This window comes from Bos mutus, chromosome 2 (assembly GCF_027580195.1).
Source record: "Bos mutus isolate GX-2022 chromosome 2, NWIPB_WYAK_1.1, whole genome shotgun sequence".
Taxonomy (NCBI): Eukaryota; Metazoa; Chordata; class Mammalia; order Artiodactyla; family Bovidae; genus Bos; species Bos mutus.
Window position 1 is genome coordinate 32,520,298 of NC_091618.1, and position 24,365 is coordinate 32,544,662.

General features: G+C 40.2%; 1 protein-coding gene across 12 annotated transcripts in view; it reads left to right on the forward strand.

Moving 5' to 3' along the window:
• Positions 1 to 18,669, forward strand: part of FN1 (fibronectin 1) — a 69,143-nt gene extending 50,474 nt beyond the window's left edge. For 2 of the 12 annotated variants that reach the window (XM_005909594.3, XM_005909595.2), the window contains 14 exons: positions 647 to 916; positions 2,097 to 2,284; positions 3,107 to 3,194; positions 4,075 to 4,251; positions 5,037 to 5,126; positions 5,343 to 5,522; positions 6,625 to 6,714; positions 7,669 to 8,135; positions 9,223 to 9,361; positions 12,076 to 12,240; positions 14,082 to 14,207; positions 14,730 to 14,836; positions 17,449 to 17,559; positions 17,913 to 18,669. In XM_005909594.3, the coding sequence (XP_005909656.2) occupies positions 647 to 916; positions 2,097 to 2,284; positions 3,107 to 3,194; positions 4,075 to 4,251; positions 5,037 to 5,126; positions 5,343 to 5,522; positions 6,625 to 6,714; positions 7,669 to 8,135; positions 9,223 to 9,361; positions 12,076 to 12,240; positions 14,082 to 14,207; positions 14,730 to 14,836; positions 17,449 to 17,559; positions 17,913 to 17,984 (2,270 nt within the window). In that variant the 3' untranslated portion in view covers positions 17,985 to 18,669. The remainder of the gene's footprint in view (positions 1 to 646; positions 917 to 2,096; positions 2,285 to 3,106; positions 3,195 to 4,074; positions 4,252 to 5,036; positions 5,127 to 5,342; positions 5,523 to 6,624; positions 6,715 to 7,668; positions 8,136 to 9,222; positions 9,362 to 12,075; positions 12,241 to 14,081; positions 14,208 to 14,729; positions 14,837 to 17,448; positions 17,560 to 17,912) is intronic. The other 10 variants (XM_070387006.1, XM_014482892.2, XM_070387051.1 and 7 more) reach the window with 5 other exon arrangements.
• Positions 18,670 to 24,365: the final 5,696 nt, after the last annotated feature.

The window sequence follows — 24,365 nt, forward strand, 5'->3', positions numbered from 1 at the left end:
ACAGGGAAAGAAGTTGGGGAACTACCATACTTAGTTGTGCTATGCTTTGAATTGCTTTTGCTCAAATGGCCTCAGCAAAATCTTATTAGCCTATAGCAAATCTATAAAATGTTGTGCTTGCACCTCCTTTTCGACAGCTGGATGGTAAAGTTGATTGAAGCGTGCCACATGAAGCTATTATGTTTGGAGCATTTGTGTGGCTGGTCCAATGTTTAATTTAAATACTCAATGGGTGGGTGGGAGGTAGTTAAAGATTATAACAATCTGAATCTAACATTTAAAATCAACTTTACCACTTCCAAGTATAAAAAAATCCAGGTCTGTGAGACTAACATCACATTGCCAAAACAAATCTTGGTAGAATATCCTAAAATGTATATAAATAAATCCTTATTTGGGGACATTTTGCAGGGTATCTATGCATCTCACGTACACCTATGTTTTAGTAAGTGATGCGACATTAAATATTTTCTGAACCAAAAAGCCTTAAGCAAGGGTCAAGTAATTTTCTATTTAATAGTGGGTTAATTGGAATTTAATTCATCAAAGAAAAAATGGTATCTGCAGAACTGCTTTGCATGTTATCAAAATGCTTATTTCACAACTTGCTTTTCACATAACCTCTTACCATTAATTTGCCTAACAGACATTGATCGCCCTAAAGGACTGGCATTCACTGATGTGGATGTCGATTCCATCAAAATTGCTTGGGAAAGCCCACAGGGGCAAGTTTCCAGGTACAGGGTGACCTACTCGAGCCCTGAGGATGGAATCCATGAGCTATTCCCTGCACCTGATGGTGAAGAAGAGACTGCAGAGCTGCAAGGCCTCAGGCCGGGTTCTGAGTACACAGTCAGTGTGGTTGCCTTGCACGATGATATGGAGAGCCAGCCCCTGATTGGAACCCAGTCCACAGGTATATCGTTCATCGCACCACTGGGTGCTCATGGGAGCAGTGGCTTTATGCCCTGCTGAGTGCATCACACTTTTATCAGGCTATTGATTCCCATGTAAGGGGGTACCCAGAAACACAGCCTCTTTATTAGGAAAGCCCCTCTTTAAAGGGGAACAGTAATAAGCAGTGAAGTGTAGGTGACATAGAGAAATTCTAATAATAGGAAATTTTGGAGTGGCTTGGCTTACCTCCAAGGCCATAAAGCAAGACATTTGAAGTTAACATGAAAATTGTGGATTATTTCTTGTCTCCCTGTGGTTATGCTCACTGTGTATAAAAGAAAGAAATCTGGCATCTTAGAGCCTACTCTCAGAAAAGAACCCAAACTGAGCCATTTCATAGTAGCAGGATTCTGAGAAAACATGGGTAAGCCCTTCCTTCTCTGGTTAGAGGTCACATGCTCAGTGTATAATTTTGCTTAAAGGCCTAAGAATCAGATGCATAGGAAAGAGTTGGTAGGGCAGATGCTTTCCACCATGCTTTATCTTCTTGTGCTTTGTCTCTGAAGCAGCGTGGGATGCTAAAGATGTCCCCTTGTGACAGCGTAAAACCTGGAGGTGACAATCCGTATTATTGCTCTTTGCTTCTCTTTTCTGCTTCTCTTGTGAGCCAATTTTCTTCCTATGCTGCACCACGGAGAATACTTCAGATTTAGCAGTGATGGGGTCCAAATAAAGACAATAAAAACATAATTCTATCTTTGGAATGGAATACTCTGTGAAATGGTTTTCTGTACAAAGATAATTTTTGTCAGAAAGGGGCTGCTGCTCATCTTCCCTTAGAAATGGAAAATCAATCCTAATGGTCAATAAACCAATGTGACTTTTTTTTTTTAATTTGTTAAGGGAAAGAAGAAAAAAAAAAACCAAACTACTAAAACCTAAATTCTCTTAGACTGTTGGCATTTACCCAGATGTTTCCAGTGATCCTGAGCATTGCTGGATTAAAAAGCACTTTATTTTTCAGCAAGCATTTTCTTCATTTTGCATCCCCTTTTGTACTTTTCTATACTGAATCTTTGCTTGACTGGGGTACCTACCAAACCAAACAAGCACAACCTATGTACTCGTTGGAATTCACTTTATTTCCCCCTTTCCCCCATTTATATAAGATCAACTCTAACCGATAACCATCCCAACAGCCATTCCTGCACCAACCAACCTGAAGTTTACTCAGGTGACACCAACCAGCCTGACTGCCCAGTGGACGGCACCCAATGTTCAGCTCACTGGGTATCGAGTGCGGGTGACCCCGAAGGAGAAGACCGGACCGATGAAAGAAATCAACCTTGCTCCTGATAGCTCATCTGTGGTTGTGTCAGGACTCATGGTAAGAAGTGTGTTTTTCACTGGAGTAAAGTATTAGGTCATCTCTTACACAGTTGACAGTGGTGGAAAAAAATGTCATAAGAAATCTGTGTTCTTTGCTGTCAGATTAATTTTGTCATAATTTTGTGTCAAGTAGAATGAAGCTTTTCCAGATGACAGGATTTTATGAGGAGCACTGGATGTTGCATAGCTCTTACATGTATTCTGTTTATTTTAAAATAGTGTGTGTGTGTGTGGTGGGGGGAGCAATTTATATAGCCATAGGCTGAATGCATAAATCCATCTTATTTTTGGCTTTTCTGAATGTTATTACCCTTGCAAGAAATACTCTCCAATTTTTACCAACACAGCCTAATACTACCTTCCTGAAGTCATTTTTAACCTCTAGAGGTACATGCAAAGAGCTAGCCAGGTACCTAGGAAACTAGTGTACTTCTTAACATAAGGCCAATTTCAGGAGAAACTACAGAAAGAGGGTTCAGAGATAAGACTATTCTTTTCCTCTCTATGATCAGACAGATTCATGGTTTGCACCTTTCAAGTCACAAAGGAGAAAACAGGCTAATAGCATTTTCCTCATTTTGTGTCAGCTGAGTGGAAATAACTGAATTATAGCTTACTTGGGCTTAACCCTAAATACATTTTTAAAGTCATGTAGTTAAATATGTTGTTGATCATCTGCAGATTAAGCTAAGAATGTCTGTGGTTTTCGCTAGCTTTGTCTTTTTCTTTTCTAACCATTGCATTTTTTTGAATGCTGGAGTGAAAATTCCCGGGCTTCAGAATATCTCATTGCTGAAGCTTACCGTGCCCTTCTTTCTAGGTTGCCACCAAATATGAAGTGAGTGTCTATGCTCTTAAGGACACTTTGACAAGCAGACCGGCTCAGGGAGTCGTTACAACTCTGGAGAGTGAGTAATCAAACTTTTTAGTGTTGATTAACATTCTTTATAAACAAAAATTAAAGAATGGCAAATGCTTTCTAGATCACTAAGTTAACAATGGATTGATTCCCGATTTGGAAATTGATTAGCTTACCTATTTTTTTGAGTTACTTCTGTGGCCCTCTCCAGAAAGTGGTGTACTGGCACATACATAGAATCATGGTGTGATAGTGTTAGTGCAATGAACTAGGACTTACACTTAGGTTCTGTTCTACTGGTTAGAATTTGTTTTCATAGAGTGAAGGTTGGGGATGCCGGCATGCTGGCTTCTGTTGTATCTTAACAGTGTCGTGAGTATTAGACAATGGTGGCCCAGATTCTAGTTTTCTGCAATATCAATAACCCACAGTTATTCTCTTTCAGAAATCAAATAAAGTGTCAAAGTTTTCTGATCTACAAAGCAGGGATGGCATCATACCTGTTGAGAAAAAATATGAATCCTTATAAGAATGACAAAATACTAGCAATGTATTATTATATATATATTATATATACATGTATAATATATATACCTTCCTTCTGTTACTACATATATTTTATATTGTGATAACAATAATTTTAACACTTGCTGAGGTATTTATAGATATCTAAAGCCAGCCTTGGAAAACACTGGCCATATCTCTAAAGCTTTTCATTTCTCAAAAAAACAGATACACGAGGTGAATATTTTCTTTTTTCCTGACTACTGGCAGCTTTTCTCTCTGGTTGCCACAGGAGAAAATCTACACATTATTAGTAATATATAAAAATGGATATATTTGGTATATAAAAAAAAATTAGTATCAAAACCTTAACTATATGAGCCAGCCAGGCACTAATACTAATCTATGGCTATCACCCCATGCAGATGTCAGCCCTCCAAGAAGGGCCCGTGTAACAGATGCTACTGAGACCACCATCACCATTAGCTGGAGAACTAAGACTGAGACGATCACCGGCTTCCAAGTTGATGCTATCCCAGCAAATGGCCAGACCCCAATTCAGAGAACCATCAGGCCAGATGTCAGAAGTTACACCATCACAGGTCTGAGAACCCACTCTTCTGACCACATTTGTTAATTGCAATTCACAACATAAATTAGCTTATTAGTTTTTCTACCACTTACACTGATTAAATTTATCTTCAGTGTTTTATGATAACCCAGCTCTATTGTTTACAACCTGTTTTCATCCTGTGATCAAAAATTTTGTCCTGTAAATGCCTGGTTTTGCTAATGTTTGCCAGAGAAAGTCCCATTCATCAAATTTGATCTTTCAGCAATGAACCCTTTCTTATGAAAAAAAAAAATTATACAAACGCTTGAAATCCAAAAGAAACTCAGAAAGAATGTATAGTTTTTAACATTTATGTAGATTGTAAAGCAAAATTAAATTTAAAAAGGAAACAGTACTATTTCACAGAGATCAAAATTGTTGTCAGAGAATGTTTAATATCTGGGTCAGTTTAGAACTTTTTGAGGTTTAAAGTTCTGATCCCAGTTACCAACCAGTGACCATCAGATTAAAACACAGATAATAGGTCCTCACCCCTATTTATCACCAAAATGGCCACTTTTAACACAGCATTTTTGTATTTTAAAATTTATTTTAGGAATTGTCTTTGTGTGCATCAGTGCCTTTCTTTTGATATATATATATTTCTCATGGACAGTTAACACCCATACCATGCTCTAATTTATTCAGTTTGAACCACTTTAGTGGTTTGTATAAGTAGGCAATGATAGGAGGAATCATGAAAATCACAGATGAGTTTGAAAATTTTCCTAGTTAATGGAGATCAGATAAAAATCATCTCTTTACCAATTTCAGGTTTACAACCTGGTACTGACTACAAGATCCACTTGTACACCTTGAATGACAATGCCCGGAGCTCCCCTGTGGTCATCGATGCCTCCACTGGTAACTACACTTTCTACTGAAGAAATGCCCCTTTATATGTATGTATGATCAGTCATGTGGACTTGAGCAACAAAAATGAGGTTGATACTTCTGTATTAAGATCACAGTGAATCATTTTTACAGTTTATAGAATTCTTAGATTCAAGTCCATTTTTAAAGTCTAGGGAAATGCATAAATGTTTATTTTTACATAAATGTAATTTTGTTTTCTTTTAGCCATTGATGCACCATCCAACCTGCGTTTCCTGGCCACCACACCCAACTCCCTGCTGGTATCATGGCAGCCACCCCGTGCCAGGATTACTGGTTACATCATCAAGTACGAGAAGCCTGGGTCCCCTCCTAGAGAAGTGGTCCCTCGGCCCCGCCCTGGTGTCACAGAAGCTACTATTACTGGTATTGCTGCATCCATGCTACCATTTTCCTTGTTACTCTTTGGGACACACAAAGTGCTTAGCAGACTACAGCTGTGTCTTTGGTGCTCTACCATCAGATCAAGAAGCCCATTTCTGATAACTTCAGAGGGCATTGTCTACACAGGAGCTGTTAAGCGCAATACATCTCAGAAGTCATGAATTCATGAAAATGCAATAATTTCAGTACTGTCATAATGGTATTCTGGAATCTTTTTATTTGCTGTATGTTTGCCAAACACATATCAGTTCTTCCTAGAAAAAGACATTTTTCAAAGCAAACTACCAAATGCTGACACTGTTCTCTTACTCGGCAACCTAAAGAAAGATAAGCTAGAAGATTTGCCAGAGTGCCACCTCTCATGGCCTTCATATCCAGTTTCTCAGGATAGTTCTTGAGGCAAATTGATTCTCACTCATACTGGAGAGTGTGCTTGGGATGGGGAATAAGAGATCATAGGCCTCTGGTATCATTTTTGTCCAAGAAATTAAAACTGTGTATATAGGATATCATCTTGACTTAAAATATCCTATAGAACATACAGGTACCAGGAAACACTGCTTTTTTAGAAACTTTGGAGTTAGGAAAACAGAATCAGATATGGAAGGTGTTGATTTGGATACTTCCTACCAGGACCACACAAAGAGTGAACATTCTTTCTGCAGAGCACTGTTCTGTAGTCTGACTTTTCATTGATCCTGCCACTGGGAGTGGTCTGGCCTAGGCACTAAGTAGATTCATGTATGCAGTCTGCATTGATTGCTCCTACATGTGTATTTCGCTGGCAGTGTACAATGCTGATAGGTTTTATTGAATTCAAAGAGCAGATGAGACAACATGTTAAAAGAATACCCCAGAGAAGTTAAAGTGCTTATTCGGGTGTCAGATTTGATAGGAAGATAATTAATTTGCTAAGTGCCCATTGTATACAGAGTATTTGAGTGTTTACAGATGCAAAGCAAAGTCTCCATTGCCTTTCAAGAGGCTGGCGACCAGCTGAAGAGAGGATGCTTGCTTCAAAGATCAACTTCCATTTGATGAGCTGAGCCCACAGATGTAATGTAATGATTTGTCCTTCCATCAGGTCTGGAACCAGGAACAGAGTACACAATCCAAGTCATTGCCCTCAAGAACAATCAGAAGAGTGAGCCTTTGATTGGGAGGAAAAAGACAGGTAACGAGCACCTTCTGGGTAATGGGGAGCCGGCCATGACAAAACTAATTACAGACGATTTATCTTGCAGTGAAAAAATGCTCCGGGTTTTGATGTATTTCTCATGGAACTCTTTTTCCTCTAACAGCCTAGCATGTATGTTGTGCTTTTTGATAGCAAGAATGGCCTGACCATCTGCAGAGTTCAGTTTTATTTTTTTCCTAGCCAGTCAATATAAAGACCTTTTATTCATCTTTAGAAAGTTCAAACCAGATATTAGAATGTAAAAGCCAAGTTTCGATCATTGCTGTTGGTCTGTATATTCTTTTGGAGTTAAAAGTGTTTTTATAAAAAGAGGGGAGGGAAGAGAAAACTCTTTCTCATTTGTCTTTATTTACTATTTGGTTTCTGAAGCTTGAACTAAATAATGTCTTACTTTTTATCCAATTTCAGTTTAATTTGAATAAAGTGCTTTATTTATGCTGATAGAATTTTTAAATGAATTTTACGTTATGTGTTTTAACCTATTCTTAACATTTCAAATGATGAAAAACTACTGCACCAAACCTCTGATATTCTCATACTTCAGATGCTGATATAATTAGTCTAGATTCTAGTAATTATAACATGATTCTCAAGTGAGAAAGAGGGGGAAAAAGCCTGCATATTTCAGTTCCATTAGGCTTAATTCAAGCAGAGGCAGCTTTTATGTGGCTTAGCGTTTCAAAGCTTTGTATGATAAATTCATACTAACACTTTTTTTCCTTCTAAACTATAAAGAAAACTTTGAGAAAAATCATAAAGATTTCTTTCTGGGGAAAAAAAGTGTTTTGTGATTTAAAAACTGCTAATTTTTCAGGAGCTTTGATTAGATTGTAAAATAGTTGTTGTTGCCTGAATTGATAATGACTTCCTGAGGCTACTTCTGGGAGCTTAACACGCTTTGCTTTTTTGGCTCTAACCTCTCTTGGCTAGATGAGCTCCCCCAGCTGGTAACCCTTCCACACCCCAATCTTCATGGACCAGAGATCTTGGATGTTCCCTCCACAGTTCAAAAGACCCCTTTCATCACCAACCCTGGGTATGACACTGGAAACGGTATTCAGCTTCCCGGCACTTCTGGTCAGCAGCCCAGTCTTGGGCAACAAATGATCTTTGAGGAGCATGGTTTTAGGCGAACCACACCGCCCACAACGGCCACCCCCGTAAGGCATAGGCCAAGACCGTATCCGCCGAATGTAAATGAGGAGATCCAAATTGGTCATGTCCCCAGGGGAGACGTAGACCATCATCTCTACCCTCACGTTGTGGGACTCAATCCAAATGCTTCTACAGGACAAGAAGCTCTCTCTCAGACAACCATCTCATGGACCCCATTCCAGGAAAGCTCTGAGTATATCATTTCATGTCATCCAGTTGGCATTGATGAAGAACCCTTACAGGTAACTCATGTTTCCTTTTACTTCTGGGACACTTGGGGAAAAAGTAAGCTAGGCTACTGAAATGACCAAAGCTCTGATGTCCAGTGACCCTACTTCTAGGACCTCTTAGAAATGTGATGTGCTTAAGTCTTGGTATTTTTTTGATTGGAGTTTAATTGCTTTACAGTGTTGTATTAGTTTCTGCTGTACAGCAAAGTGAATCAGCTATATGTATACATTTATCCCTTAAAGTCCTGATTTTTTTTTTTTTAATCTCAAGATGACTCTACTTTAAGAGATGTACCAGACAGTGTCATTAGCTTTCATTTAGTGGAGAGAATAAAATTACTTCTGTTACTCTCAATTGTTTGAGGTTCCACAGTAATATAGACAAAGAAAAAGAGAGAGAGAGATCTTGCCTGAATTGACTTTTGTTTAGGAAGGGCTCAAATGCTATCATTATGGTTTGTCTTTGAAGAATCAAATCCCATTATCTACCATATGTCAAAGGAGAAAGACCTTGGCTGAAGCTGTGCCTATAAGTGATTGATTCGCTCACTGAAATTTCTCTTCTTTAATTTGTTTTGCTGATACCAGTTTTTACTGTTTTCTTAGTTTTAGAAAGTGGCAGAATTTTAAAAACTGAAGACTTATGAGCTTAGAAATAGGAGTTTGAGGATTTGCCCCTCAAACAAAGTGTTTGAAGGACCCCATGTTGGAGTCAGATGCCACTTGGTGGGATGAATGTCCCTCACATAGCACAGTGTCCCCCTTTTATGTGAGGGGGGATGGCCCGGGCTTCCGCTTGCCCAGACTTGCAGCTAAAGTAGAGTGAAAATGAGGCTGTCTCTAGAATTAGTGAGGGTTCCTGGTAACTATGGTGCTCACAGGGTAGATTTGGGGCAGGAAAATCCGGCAGATAGGAACGACCCCTCACTTAAGTTCCATTTCACTCCCTGATTGGTTGGGACCTTTGCACTCTCCATTTTTATTTGTCTGCCTTTGCTTGTTTACACAGTAGGGGTTATTGAGAAAAGAATAGGGGAAGTCGTGTCAATTCCTCACTGTAACACTGTCTCCCCCGCTTTGGATGTGCTAATCATTGCAGTTCCGAGTTCCTGGAACCTCTGCTAGTGCCACCTTGACGGGCCTCACCAGAGGGGCCACCTACAACATCATAGTGGAGGCAGTAAAAGACCAGCAGAGGCAGAAGGTTCGCGAGGAGGTGGTTACCGTGGGCAATTCTGGTATGTGAATGTCCAGGTTATTCGGGCACACTGTGGACCAGCCCAGTGATGCTTCTTCAAGCAACTGTTCTTTTCCCGTTTTTGTCTTTTGACTTTGGGAAATAATTCCGTGAAGAAAATGAGCAACTTTAAATTCCATCCTTTTTCCCTCAAAGTATCCTAGTATGTTTGTAAAATAAATAAGAAAGAGTCTCAAACATGATTTGGTGATAGGCCTGGAAGGGACTTCAAATATTGTTTAGTCCAACACTCTGAGTTCCAGCTGTAAGTACCGGGTATGACACAGGACACAAGTCTCCAGATCTCTATTGCCAGACCCTCTTCATCTTACTAGGTTGCTGCTCCTGAGTAATGTTTAAGTACTGAAACGATTAAAAGTGAAAGTGTTACTTGCTTCAGTCATGTCTGACTCTTTGCAAGTCCATGGGCTGTAGCCCGCCTGGCTCCTCTGTCTGTGGAATTCTCCAGGCAAGCATACTGGAGTGGGTTTCCATTCCCTTCTCCAGGGGATCTTCCCAACCCAGGGATTGAACCTGGGACCCAGGTCTCCCATATTGCAGGCAGATTCTTTACCATCTGAGCTACCAGGGAAGTCCTGGTGATTACCTGTAAAGGAAATTCCTTATCTGCATATATATATCAGTGCCTGTTGGGTTTTGTTCCTGATGTAAAATGCTACCAACATAGCCCATTTCTGTCCAAAGAGCTCCCTTATTCCCACATTATTTCATGATTGTGTATATATGCTCGGTTACTCACTTGTGTCTGACTCTTTGTGACCCCATGGACTGTAGTCCATCAAGCTCCTCTGTCCATGGGATTTCCCAGGCAAGAATACTAGGGGCTCTGACTCAGGGATTGATTGAACCTACATCTCATGTGTTGGCAGGCAGATTCTAGCTGATATTTCATGATTATAGAGGCCCAAACCTGCAATAGAGGTTAAATGGTCATTGACTCTTCTTTATAGCACCTGGATATTTGTTTGTTTTCGTTTTTTGGCCATGCCTTGTGGCTTGCAGGATCTTAGTTCCCTGACCAGGGATTGAACCCAGGCCATGGCAGTGGAAGTGCCAAGGCCTAACTACTGGACTACTGGGGAATTCCCTAGAAAGTCCTTTTAAACCAGTAGTGTATCAGCTAGCTTTTCAAACTGCGACAGCTAAATATTCACCAGAAACATGAAATAGAGAAATAATCAGAACCATGAATCTTCCCACCGGAGAGTTCTCTGTTTCCTAACCCTAAATTCTATCTGCCCAGTGATAGGTTTTATTCCTATGGCCAGATACTTAACCTCAGCCTTCTTTCTCATTTGATAGATCACTGTGTTCTTTTACATATAAACTCCTCTGAATTAGCAGTTGAATTTTTTTTGGGGGGGGTCATGGATGATTTTATGCTTATTGAATTATATATCCATTTAATGCACACCTTTTGCTTCGTGTGGTTTTGCAAGTAGAATGCCACGTGAAAGGAATTTTCAAGAGCACAAAGGACTTTGTGCTTTTTCCTCATCGTTTTTTAAAAAGATTCCATCTCCAAAACTTTACTTCTGGTTATTTTTAGGAGGGTTATTGAAACCCTCTTAGTTTAAGTTCCTTCCATTTTTCCTTCCGACTCATTACCAACAGCAATATTCTGCATTCTAGCCAGGTTCTCCCAGCTCTGAGACATTACAGATGTCTTAGTTTTAACAAAACTCTTATTTTCTTCCAGTTTGATCCCTTTCAAAATATTAGGCACTTCAAATATTATTGCTTTTGAGTTTTTTGTTTTTGCACTGTGAAAAGAAATGTACGCAGTGGTATTCAAAGTCACAGAAGTTAGTTTATTTAATTTTTAGAGACTGAATTGAAGCATGCTTTATTTGCGTAGATTATTTTAAAATCAGCTTTCACAAAACATAAAAGACTGGATCTTAGACAACATGAAGAGATTCCATTAGTGATTCCTAAGTCACTGATATTCCACTATTTCCTTTTACTTGGAACAGTTGGGTTTATTGATAAAAGTAAAGCAGTCTGACCATTATGACAATAATGTACAAAATCTAGGCTTTTTGCACGATTATGCAAAACATGCAGTGAAAGTGACTATCACATTTATGTGATTACATTTTAATGGTATATAAAATTGCTATGACTTTTGCATTAAAAGCAAAAGGCGCCCTCTAATAATTACTCTCTATTTGGTGAGCATGTTCTAAGTGTTGGCAATAGGCCAGTACCTGGAATTCATGATCGCATGTGATCTTCACAAGATCCTCAGCAGGAGGAAGTATTTTTATTATTATCCCCACATTACCAAGGAAGGAAAAAAGGCAGAGAAACATTATATTACTAGCTTAAGGTCACTCATACACTGATGGAGAGGAATTTCCAGCATTTGCACCCCATGAAGCTCTTAATTGCCTCACGATCTGTTCCATGTTCTATGAATTATACTAACCAGAAATGATGTAGTTTTTTTTTTAGAACTGAGGGCAAAAATGGAAGATGGACTCCTTTTAAGAGGCTGTGGCAAGTGTTGACCAGCAAAATCTAAGCATTGTTCATTAGAGCAGCTGATGCACTGATGGAGCACTGAGTGCTTCTTAATGCTGCTGGGATTTTTGGTTTAGAATAAGTCATCATATACGATAATTTGGTTTTCTTCTTATGGTCCAGAGCTATAATAAAATGTCTTTTTTCCTTCTCTCTTTCTTCCTGTAGTTGACCAGGGCCTGAGTCAGCCCACAGATGACTCCTGCTTCGATCCCTACACGGTCTCCCATTATGCCATTGGAGAGGAGTGGGAACGATTGTCTGATTCTGGCTTTAAACTCTCGTGCCAGTGCTTAGGCTTTGGCAGTGGTCATTTCAGATGCGATTCATCTAGTGAGTAGCTTGCTTTGTCCATCTCTTGCAGTTCCATGCAATCGCACAGTGTGCCAGGAAGCATGTTTGGCAGACAAGCCTCTTCCAAACATGAAGCAAATGAAGGGACATTGCTTGACTCAAAGTAACATTTTGCATCATATAAAAATGATGGGAAATTTTACTTGTTGAATATGGCTTCATCTCAAAGGTTATATTTCAATATGACTATTAAACATTAATTTGCAATGGTAATATGATTTTTTAAGTTTTATTGTTAAAATAAATGAATAAAGTCAGGCTTAATGAGTCAAGTCTAATGAAGGGTAGCAGAGACACAAAGAAACCTCAAATCTCTGAATCTTTAGTGTTTAGCATGGTAAGAGATGAACATTTATACTCACAAACACTCTGTTTCAGTTCAAACCAAATACACACATATCATAGTATATACACACACTTAACTCTTTCACATCTCCTGTACACAGATATCATACATACACATACACACATTGGATAGCTTGAACCTTGCCAAGTAATCTAGAGAGTAAAGAGTATCCATTTGTAGATAGTCAAGAATCAACTTCAGTTGAAAAATATTTGATTTTTAATTAAAAGAGATTTTAATATTTTAAAATATGTTTTAGTTAAAATAATCCTAGGAATTGCTTATCATGCTTTGAGATTTAGTATTAGCATTTATGTCTTTGTTTTTAGGAGATGTGATTATTATTGAAAACTGGTTTATTTTTATAGGTTTTAACCATTATGCCTTATAACAAGCCTCCTACATACACATACAAAAATTGTATTCTGGAAAATACAACATAATAGACTTTTTAAAGATTTTCAGAGTATTTTACTTATGTATTTGAAACAGTTTAATTCAAACTGAAATATAAAAACAACTAATTTTTTCAATGCAGAACTACTATGCTTGACCGTTTGAAAATGGAAAGAGCTGTGTAAGTGTCGTACTGCTGTTTAGAAGTTGGAAGCTTTAACACTTGGTATCAATTAGGTGGTTTTTAATTTCTGAAACTGAATTGTTTTTAAGTCTATGTATTTATTACCTATGTAAGTACTTAGGCACAGTTATGAGAGTAGAGCTGTAAGCTGATTTATGTGATTCTTTGGCTCAACTTACATATTTTTTTCCTTGATGTCATAATTATTGAATAACATTTTTAAAGTTTTAGGAATGACTGACTTGTTGATAAAATAGAAGTTGTGTATGTTATACAAACTTCTGAAGTTTGTTTTTAGTATAAACTTTGAAGATTAAAAAGTCATCTTTTATGTATAGAAGTTAAAGAATATATAACTGTGAATTTTAGATATTCCTTGGAACCAGTTTTATTTGTAGGAATGACAACCATTGATTTATCATTACTTTTGTTTTTATTTTGATGTTTAGGTTTATTCTTTCACTTTTCATATTTATAAGAAGCCAACCGATCTTTGTTTTTTGGTTAATTGAACTTTGTACCCAGGATCTCTGCGAAAGTGACTTTTCATCTATGATCTATTCCTAAAAACCTACTCAAATCCTAGTTTAGCCTTCCCAATTTTAAATCTTAATAGGGAGAAGTCAAATGAAGGTCGTTGACTATTCTCGTGAAATGATTATGATGGAATAAATTGGTTCTTAAGATGTCTGAGAAAATGTTAAGCTGCAAAGATAATATTTTAAAATCCAACCAAAAAAGTGGCTTGTCAGAGGAATCGTGACCTTCAACTTTCCTTACTACTCCTTCCAGATACAGGGCTTTGAAAATTCGGGGGCATGTCCCCTTTCACTCAGCATCGTATGAGTCAGAAATGCCAATAACTCCTTGCCTCTGATTTTCCCCACCTCCCAGAATGGTGCCATGACAATGGAGTGAACTACAAGATTGGAGAGAAGTGGGATCGTCAGGGAGAGAATGGCCAGATGATGAGCTGCACGTGTCTTGGAAATGGAAAAGGAGAATTCAAGTGTGATCCTCGTACGTTGCCACAGATCATTTTTAGTGCCTATTGAATACTCCTGCTTTTCATTACTAAGCTGTAACTCTCATCCCTGGAAATGATTGACTTTAGATTTTCTTGAGGAGTGAACAGTGGGTTTGTTAATCTTTTGATTTGGCAAAGCAGAGATAGGCTTCAAAAATGAGCCATGATTTAATGTTATCGTAGGGCGCTTTAGCACTTCTCCGACCTGAGTATTTTGACTATAATCTGCAGTGAAATGTTACAAGAAAGCTTTATAAGTCTTTGGATTCAACTTTTAAAATATGCTCTCTGTCTTGGCATTGAACTTTTTCTAGTTCATTATATCTGGTCTTTGGAAATACTGCCCTCAGATCTGTACAGCAGTACCTCTTGTACGGATGATTCCTATTAACATGTGGAATGTGGGCTGTGATGATACAAACTTAGGAAAAAAACAGAACCCACCCTCATAGAAGGATCAAGTCTGTATTATTGTTATCGGTCTGTAAACACTTCGGACTTGTGTGTCTGTGTAGATGAGGCCACGTGCTATGACGATGGGAAGACTTACCACGTGGGAGAACAGTGGCAGAAGGAATATCTTGGTGCCATTTGCTCCTGCACATGCTTTGGAGGCCAGCGGGTAAGACCAGATAGTCCAGGCTCCTTGCTATTTAGATGAGGGGGGAGGTTTCTGTGCTAATGATTAAGAGTTACCCTTCCTATGGGTGCCCATTTCCTGTTGGCACATAAGACTACCGCATACCCCTTTCCAGTTCTCCCCTTTCTTGGCAACCTCAGCCTCTCCCCCACACCTTCTATTCTCAGACTGCCTCCGTTCTTCAGCAACTAAAGTGTTAAATGTTTGGGGAGCACTAGGCCTCCTGCTCCATTCTGATGGGCAGGTGCCCTGTGACACTGCTGTTAAATATTCTGAATAATACCCAGATCTTAGAAAATATCACTTCTTTATATCCTCCCTTAATCCCAAATAGATGCCTACCATAGGTCGGGTGTTGTGCTCAGGAATATGGGACAAATAAAAAGAGTACAAGATGGTCCTGGATCTTAACAACACAGTTGGAGGCATTAAATTAAATTAGCATACACTGAAAGTCAGGCTGAGTAAGTCAGGTTCTGAGTGGGTCTGACAAATCCAACTCCCAGGTAGGCTGATGTCAGCAGGCAAGGTTTGGTGGAAAAGAGAATCATGAACTGGCTGGGGTTTAGGATGAGCAAATTGTGGTTGAGGCAGCAGGGAAGCAGAAAGAGTACACCTCCTGGGATGGCAAGGAGCTGGCACAGATGGGCTCTGGGGAAATCACCCTCTGCCTGTTGTCAGTGGTAAGACATTAAATGGGAAGAAGTGGGGGCCACTTACGGAGGGCCTTGCAAGGCCATTATTTATGCCAGTACTTCTCAACCATTTCTAATCTGTCTTACTTCAGTATAACAAAAAAGTCCTGTTCTTTCCTCTAATCCAAAGTCCTGTTCTTTCCTCTAATCTTTGAAACATCAAAATAAAATGCCTTTGTAACTCACATAAAAGCAATGGAGCATAACATTGCTTTATTTTCAATGAAAACATAGCCTCCCCAATAGCTTTTTCAAATTCTGGTACCTCAAGAACATGCTCACACTCCTGGGTAGGACTCACCAGTTGATGCCTTTGGTATTAGCCAGTTGCAGGTGCCCAAGAAGAAAGGGAACGTGATGGAAGATGGGTTTCTTTTTTTTTTTTAGGAAAATTAAACTGGCAGCAGGGAAGGGTCATCAGGAGTCTGGCTGAGGGCAGCCCCGGAAGCTACTCTGATCTTATCCCACCACTTGTAGTTGGGTAGAGGGGAAGTCTTGGTCTCTTATTTACATGTATAAAGATCACAGAACCTAGTCATTTCTAGTCATGTGCTCATTGTATAAATGGGTGCTGGTGAGTGAATTTGTTGTGCAGTTTTGGTCTCACTTTAGACTCTGCCTCTTGATTTATGCACATAAAATCTTTCATGTGTGACACCTCTTCTAAAGCAAAGTGCTAAATGAAACACTAGAGACAGGAGTGGGTACTATTACATCATTTATATGAAAGCAAGATTCATTGATTCTATAATATGTATTTACCTGAATTGTCTTGGTAATGTATTATGGGAATATGCTTTTAAATGGAAAAATACTTCTGAAATATTTAACTGGCAATATAAAAAAGAAAGTGATCGTATTATTTAGGTTTCTTTGGGTTATAAGAAAAAAAGCCCAACTCAGGTTAATTTAGGCAAAAGGCAGCTCACTTGACTGGAAAGTCCCAGGACCTTCCAGTGAAAGAACATGACTGGTATTCACCCAGCTGGGTGGCAAGTCACTGTGATTTTCAGGCTCCTCACAGCCAGTCATTTATCTGGGTCTCTTTACCCTTACCTGTAAAATAAGGGTGTCTGTCCAAGTGATCTTACGTCCTTTTTAAAAGCCCTGCTGCTGCTGCTAAGTCGCTTCAGTTGTGTCTGACTCTGTGCAACCCCATAGATGGCAGCCCACCAGGCTCCCCCATCCCTGGGATTCTCCAGGCAAGAACACTGGAGTGGGTTGCCATTTCCTTCTCCAGTGCATGAAAGTGAAAAGTGAAGTCACTCAGTCGTGTCTGACTCTTCACGACCCTGTGGACTGCAGCCCACCAGGCTCCTCTGTCCATGGGATTTTCCAGGCAAGAGTACTGGAGTGGGTTTAAAAGCCCTAGGACTCTAGGAAAACCTCTCCCTTCATCTAGTGTGGAAAGCTTATTAAGAAAGGAGTGGAATGAGCCTTACCAGATGGTTCCCAGGTGGTGCTAATGGTAAAGAACCCACCTACCAATGCAGGAGACATGAGAGACATGGATTCGATCTCTGGGTTGGGAAGATCCCCTGGAGAAGGAAATGGCAGTCTACACCGGTATTCTTGCCTGGAGAATCCCATGGACAGAGGAGCCTGGTGGCTGTAGTCCATAGGGTCACAAAGAGTCTGAAGTGACCTAGCATACATGGGAGTTTACAGGACATTTCAAGAAAAAGGAAAAGCATAAACAAAGGCAGCTGTACAATCGTGAGAAGCTAGCCAGAATGTATTCTCTGAGTTATAAATGCATGAAATCATCACCAATACTTCCTTTGTGATAAATTGCGTGTATTCTGCCAGCTTGAGCACTGAAATTCTTCTTCCACACAAGCACTAAATTGCAATCTTCTTGTGTTATCCTAAACCTCTTCTAAATGCCTCTGCTCTCAGGGCTGGCGCTGTGACAACTGCCGCAGACCTGGGGCTGAACCGGGTAACGAAGGCTCCACTGCCCACTCCTACAACCAGTATTCCCAGAGATACCATCAGAGAACAAACACTGTAAGTACATTGGCGCCCTGCATGTTTCTCCTTAAAAGGCGATTAGGCATGTAGTAGGGAGTCTCTTTCCCTACTATTTCCCTACTATTCAGAAGAAAGAAGTACCTTTCTTCTGAATGAACCACATTTTTAAAAGCTCTTTTAAATGACCTAAGAGGAGAATACTGTATCCTGTAATATAATGTGGGTTCTCTTGAGCATCTCCTGTTGCCCAGTGTATAGCTCAAGTGCTTAAAGCTAGAAGTATTCTCCCATCTATAAGTAATTGTCAGAGAAGCCACCCTTCCCCTTTTTTCTTCTGTAGGCTTTACAGTATTTGCTGTTGATTTTTCTTCTCTCTTCTATTTTCACAGAATGTCAACTGCCCAATTGAGTGCTTCATGCCTTTGGATGTACAGGCTGACAGAGAAGATTCCCGAGAGTAATATTTCCAACCCAGAGAAACAAGCGTGGATCTCTGCCAAGGTCCATCCAAACTGGAGTGGTGTTCGCAGACCCCATGTTAGTGTGTTCCTTTCTTAAGCCCTTTGCTCTGGAGTAACTTCTCCAGCTTCAGCTCAACTCACAGCTTCTCCAAGCATCACCCTGGGAGTGTTTTGAGACTTTTCTCATACGTGGGAGCAGTAGGTTATCTATTCTTCAAAATATTCCATGCCGCTCAGTATTTTAAATGAAGTGATTCTAACTTGTGATTTGGATTGGGATCCATAGGGAAGCACATGCACCAACCAAGATACAAAATGTCTTGAAATGATATTACCAAAATTTTAAGTAGGAAAGTTACCTGAACACTTCTGCTTCCACTTAACTGACTGGCCCGCAATATTGTAGGAACAGCATGTCCTTTGTACTGTGGTATTCAGAACAGCCACAGTACTCACTTTTTCCAAATGATTCTAGTAATTGCCTAGAAATATCTTTTTCTTACCTGTTATTTATCAATTTTCCCCAGTATTTTTATATGGAAAAAAAATTGTACTGAAGATACTTAGTATGCAGTTGATAAGAGGAATCTGGTCTAATTATGGTTGGTGATTATTTTTTATACTGTATGTGCCAAAGCTTTACTACTGTGGAAAGACAACTGTTTAATAAAAGATTTACATTCCATCACTTGAATATTGTGTCTTCTTTTTTACATAAAGAAATTGGCGAGAGGTGGGGTGGGAGGGCCGGATTTCCCTGGTGGTCTAGTGGCCAAGAATCTGCCTTCCAATGCACGGGAGACAGGTTTGATCCCTGGGTGGGAAACTAAGAGGCCACGTGCCACGGGGCAACTAAGCCCCTGTGCCGAAACAAAAGATCCTGCTGCTGCAACCAAGACCCGATGCAGCCGAAAAGAAAGAACTTCAGGGGGAAGATAAAGATTCCTCCTAAATGTTTTTTTTTCTTTGTTACTCAGCAAACATTTGAAAACTTATGTACATGGCTCTAAATTTTGGTGATCTAAGGTGCCTCGTAGAGAAGGCGATGGCACCCCACTCCAGCACTCTTGCCTGGAAAATCCCATGGATGGAGGAGCCTGGTAGGCTGCAGTCCATGGGGTCGCTAAGAGTTGGACACGACTGAGCAATTTCACTTTCACTTTTCACTTTCCTGCATTGGAGAAGGAAATGGCAACCCACTCCAGTGTTCTTGCCTGGAGAATCCCAGGGATGGGGGAGCCTGGTGGGCTGCCGTCTATGGGGTTGCACAGAGTCAGACACGACTGAAGCAACTTAGCAAGCAAGCAAGCAAGGTGCCTCATCAGAGAAGGCAATGGCACCCCATTCCAGTACTCTTGCCTGGAAAATCCTATGGGCGGAGGAGCCTGGTAGGCTGCAGTCCATGGGGTTGCTAAGAGTCGGACATGACTGAAGTGACTTAGCAGCAGCAGCAGCAGCAAGGTGCCTCGTTAGCACAGTAGGTAGTGCGTCAGTCTCATAGATTCTGGTGATTTAAAAACACGATTTGCTAAGTCTGTCAGTCCCTAAACCCAGATTCGGTCTTGTCATTTTATCTCTTCCAGGTAATTTTATATTTTCCACTTTACCACATTTAGGTGGATTCAAATACTTATTTAACTTGCTAGTTAGCTCCTCAGAAGTATAATCGAAATAACCTTTTCACTATTCTTTTCTAACCATTATAATTCTCTCCTCTTTCCCACTTCCTTTCTTCGCTTCATTAAATAAACATCTGTTCAAAGAGGGAATATAAGGGAAAGAAAAAGATGACTGAGGTGTTCAAACTACTTAAATCATATGGCCAAGAGGAGTCTAATCTTAGGGAAGCACTGTGGTGTAATAACCTCAATCCAACTTGCCTTAATTACTGCTAGCTGACCCTGAAGTGCTCAGATGAAGAGTTTGCATAGTCCTGGTCTGGAAAGGCTGTTTCTTTTCAGTTTAACTTTGAGGAACCACAAAACTTTTGAGATTATATCTAGCATCTAGAATAGTAAAACAGCAGCACTGGAAATAAATTAGTAAATAGTAAAAGATTAGTAATTCATAATATACAAGACATGGAAAATACTTTTTAATACACCATTGTGCAATGAAAGAAACTATTTCAAGAAACACCTGGCAATGAATATTAAGACTAAATACAGAAAGAGATTTTCTCAGGGTTCATTTGTTTAAAAAACCAAAACCTCAGGTTGGAACAGGTTTATAGTATAGCTTACAAAGTTCCTTTGCCATTTAGCATCTCATTTGGGAGAGGTCTTATGGTCTAATTTTACAGAGACTACAGCTCAGATGAGTCCTAAGCAGGACACAGACCCCACACTTCTGTTAGCATCAGTAAATGTACAGCTTTGTCAAGCTGGTAGTTACCAAGATAGCTGCACTGTACATGTGAAAGATAAGAAAAATCATTTAGGAAGAAGAGATTACAGTGATATTAGATGACTGTCCCACATAATGTGAGTCATCAGTGCTTATGGGGAGAGGATGTGACCCAGAACAAATCCACTCACGGTGTAAGGGGAAACCCTACTGTAGGCTTGCTAAAGAGAAAGTGGCTGTTGCCTCCATCTTCAAGGTGAAGAGGCCCACTAGTGAAAGTCTGCACCTCAGCTCCATCCTGTTGAAAAATTTTGCATTTAAAAACATAAGGAGGAGGGTTCCCTAGTCCAGTGGTTGAGAATCTGCCTTGCAAAGCAGGGTACATGGGTTCGATCCCTGGTCCAGGAAGATCCCACATACTGCAGAACAAGGAAGTCCCCACGCCACGACTACTGAGCCTGTGAGCTACAACTGCTGAAGCCCATGCACCCTAAAGTCCGTGCTCCACAAGGAAAGCCGCCCCAGAGAGAAGCCCAAGCACCTCAACTAGAGAGTAGCCCCCCACTCTCTGCAACTAGAAAAACTGAGTGCAGACAAATAAATTACTTAAAAAAAAAAAAAAAAAAAAGGAAGGACTTCCCTAGCTGTGCAGTGGGTAAGACTCCACACTCCCACTGCAGGAGGTGCAGGTTCAATCCCTGGCCGGGGAACTAAGATCTGATATGCCACTTGGCATGGTCAAAAAAAAAAAAAAAAATGAACGAGTTGAGACTGACTTGGCTTTAAACTACTTATCTAATCACAAGCCTAAAACTATTTTCCCCAATGTGCATTTAGGTAAATCCAACTGGATTATATTAATTAAATGCACAGTGAGCCTCTCAACAACTTGCACACTGAAATATAAAACCTGCAAGTTTCACATTTAAGATTAAAAAAAAGTACCACCTTTCCAAAATGCCTGCTAGAGTCTCAAAAGCAATATACCAAACTTACAAATGAAGTTATTTCAATAGTCCATTCTGAAAAGAAAAACATCTATTTCTGCTTTATTGACTATTCCAAAGCCTTTGACTGTGCAGATCACAATAAAGTGTGGAAAATTCTGAAAGAGATGGGAATACCAGACCACCTGACCTGCCTCTTGAGAAATCTGTATGCAGGTCAAGAAGCAACAGTTAGAACTGGACATGGAACAACAGACTGGTTCCAAATAGGAAAAGGAGTATGTCAAGGCTGTATATTGTCACCCTGCTTATTTAACTTCTGTGCAGAGTACATCATGAGAAACGTTGGACTGGAAGAAACACAAGCTGGAATCGAGACTGCTGGAAGAAATATCAATAACCTCAGATATGCAGATGACACCACCCTTACGGCAGAAAGTGAAGAGGAACTCAAAAGCCTCTTGATGAAAGTGAAAGTGCAGAGTGAAAAAGTTGGTTTAAAGCTCAACATTCAGAAAATGAAGATCATGGCATCCAGTCCCATCACTTCATGGGAAATAGATGGGAAAACAGTGGAAATAGATGGGGAAACAGTGGAAACAGTGTCAGACTTTATTTTGGGGGGCTCCAAAATCACGGCAGATGGTGACTGCAGCCATGAAATTAAAAGACGCTTACTCCTTGGAAGGAAAGTTATGACCAACCTAGATAGCATATTCAAAAGCAGAGACATTACTTTGCCAACAAAGGTCTGTCTAGTCAAGGCTATGGTTTTTCCAGTGGTCATGTATGGATGTGAGAGTTGGACTGTGAAGAAGGCTGAGCGCCGAAGAATTGATGCTTTTGAACTGTGGTGTTGGAGAAGACTCTTGAGAGTCCCTTGGACTGCAAGGAGATCCAACCAGTCCATTCTGAAGGAGATCAGCCCCGAGATTTCTTTGGAAGGAATGATGCTAAAGCTGAAACTCCAGTACTTTGGCCACCTCATGTGAAAAGTTGATTCATTGGAAAAGACTCTGATGCTGGGAGGGATTGGGGGCAGGAGGAGAAGGGGACGACAGAGGATGAGATGGCTGGATGGCATCACTGACTCGATGGATGTGAGTCTGAGTGAACTCCGGGAGTTGGTGATGGACAGGGAGGCCTGGCGTGCTGCGATTCATGGGGTCGCAAAGAGTCGGACACGACTGAGCGACTGAACTACATTTAGATAATTAGAACAAATTAAACAAAATCAGTGGCCTATTATGTGTTGGTATCACAATGCAAAATGGTAAAACTTTCTTGTTTACTGCTTCTCAGCAAAATCATTCAAACATGAGCATTTCAGTTTTTACTGACTCATGTTACTGTTGTCTCTGAGAACAGTCTTAAGCAGGCCAGATTGCTGCTGCTGCTGTTGCTAAGTCACTTCAGTCGTGTCCAACTCTGTGCGACCCCAGAGACAGCAGCCCACCAGGCTCCCCCGTCCCTGGGATTCTCCAGGCAAGAACACTGGAATGGTTTGCCATTTCCTTCTCCAACACATGAAAGTGAAAAGTGAAAAGTGAAAGTGAAGTCGCTCAGTCGTGTCCGACTCCTAGGGACCCCATGGACTGCAGCCTACCAGGCTTATCCATCCATGGGATTTGCCAGGCAAGAGTACTGGAGTGGGTTGCCATTGCCTTCTCAAGCAGTCCAGATTGAAAAGGCACAACTAAAACACCGATCTGGATATAGGTAAGACATTGGCAATTCAAGCAAAATTAGATAAAGTTGTAAACATATGAGCCTTAAAAAAGAAAAATTGCGGTTTTGAAGTTACACTTTGTCTTGCTGCACTTGATTTGTAAGAAAACTTATTACGTATTTTTGTTGTTTTCAGCTTTCATGACCTGAGTGAACTATGCAAGTTAATGGGTATTAAAATATCGCTACATTCCTTGGTGGCTCAGACAGAAATAATCTGCCTGCAATGCAGGAGACCTGGGTTCAAACCCTGCGTCGGGAAGATCGCCTTGAGAAGGAAATGGCAACCCATTCCAGTATTCTTGCCTGGAAATTGCACGGACAGAGGAGCCTGGTGGGCTACGTCCATGGGGACGCAAAGATTCAGATATGACTGAGTGACTAATACTGATGACATAAGCCTATAAGGCAGATATTCTGTGGAGGTGAATACAGAAATGATCAGGTGGAAATTACAAGTACAGGAAATGACTTTTCCGTTTAATTATATTTCCACTGAAAATTCTATTCCATTTCTAGTTGTATGAAACTCATTAAAGTGATTAAGAAACAAAACATCAGCACATTTAAGTGCTGAAATTGCTTCCCATTCAGTAAACTCCCATTACTGTGGTAGGAAAAGTGGCAAGTTCCAATTAAAAAAACCCATTTTCAGTAGATACATTTCAACCATTAAAAAAAAGATCACTCTTGGGACTTCTCATGTTTGGAGACTGCTGGACAGGATTTTACAATGAAACCTGCTGTGCTGTATAATTCTGCATTAGCTGTAATATGTGGAGCCAAGCGCTGATCATGTCACTTTGGTGGAGAAATTGGAACCCTTATATACACTGCTCGTAGAAAAGTAAAAATGGTGCAGCTGCTGTGGAAAACAGTCTGGTGGTTCCTTAAAAGGCTAATCATCGGACTTTTCTGATGGTCCAGTGGTTAAGAATCCTCCTGCAAATCCAGGGGACATGAGTGTGATCCCTGGTCTGGAAAGATTCCGTATGCCGTGGGGCAACAAAACCATGTACCACAACCACTGAGCCATCAGGCCCTAGAGCCTGTGCTCTGCAACAAGAGAAGCCACCACCGTGAGAAGCTCACGCACGACAACTAGAGGAAGCCCTCACATAGGAACAAAGACCCAGCCAAAAAGAAAGTAATTCATTAGAAAAAAAAGCTAACCTTTGGGTTATCACATGACCCAGCATTTGTACTCCCATGTATATACCCAAGAGAACTGAAAACATGTGTTCACATAAAAACTTGTACACAAATGTTCACCATTTTTCTTCCAAACAGTGGAAACAACTCAAATGTCTATCAACTGATAAATGAATAAACATGTGGTATATTCAAATAATGGAATATT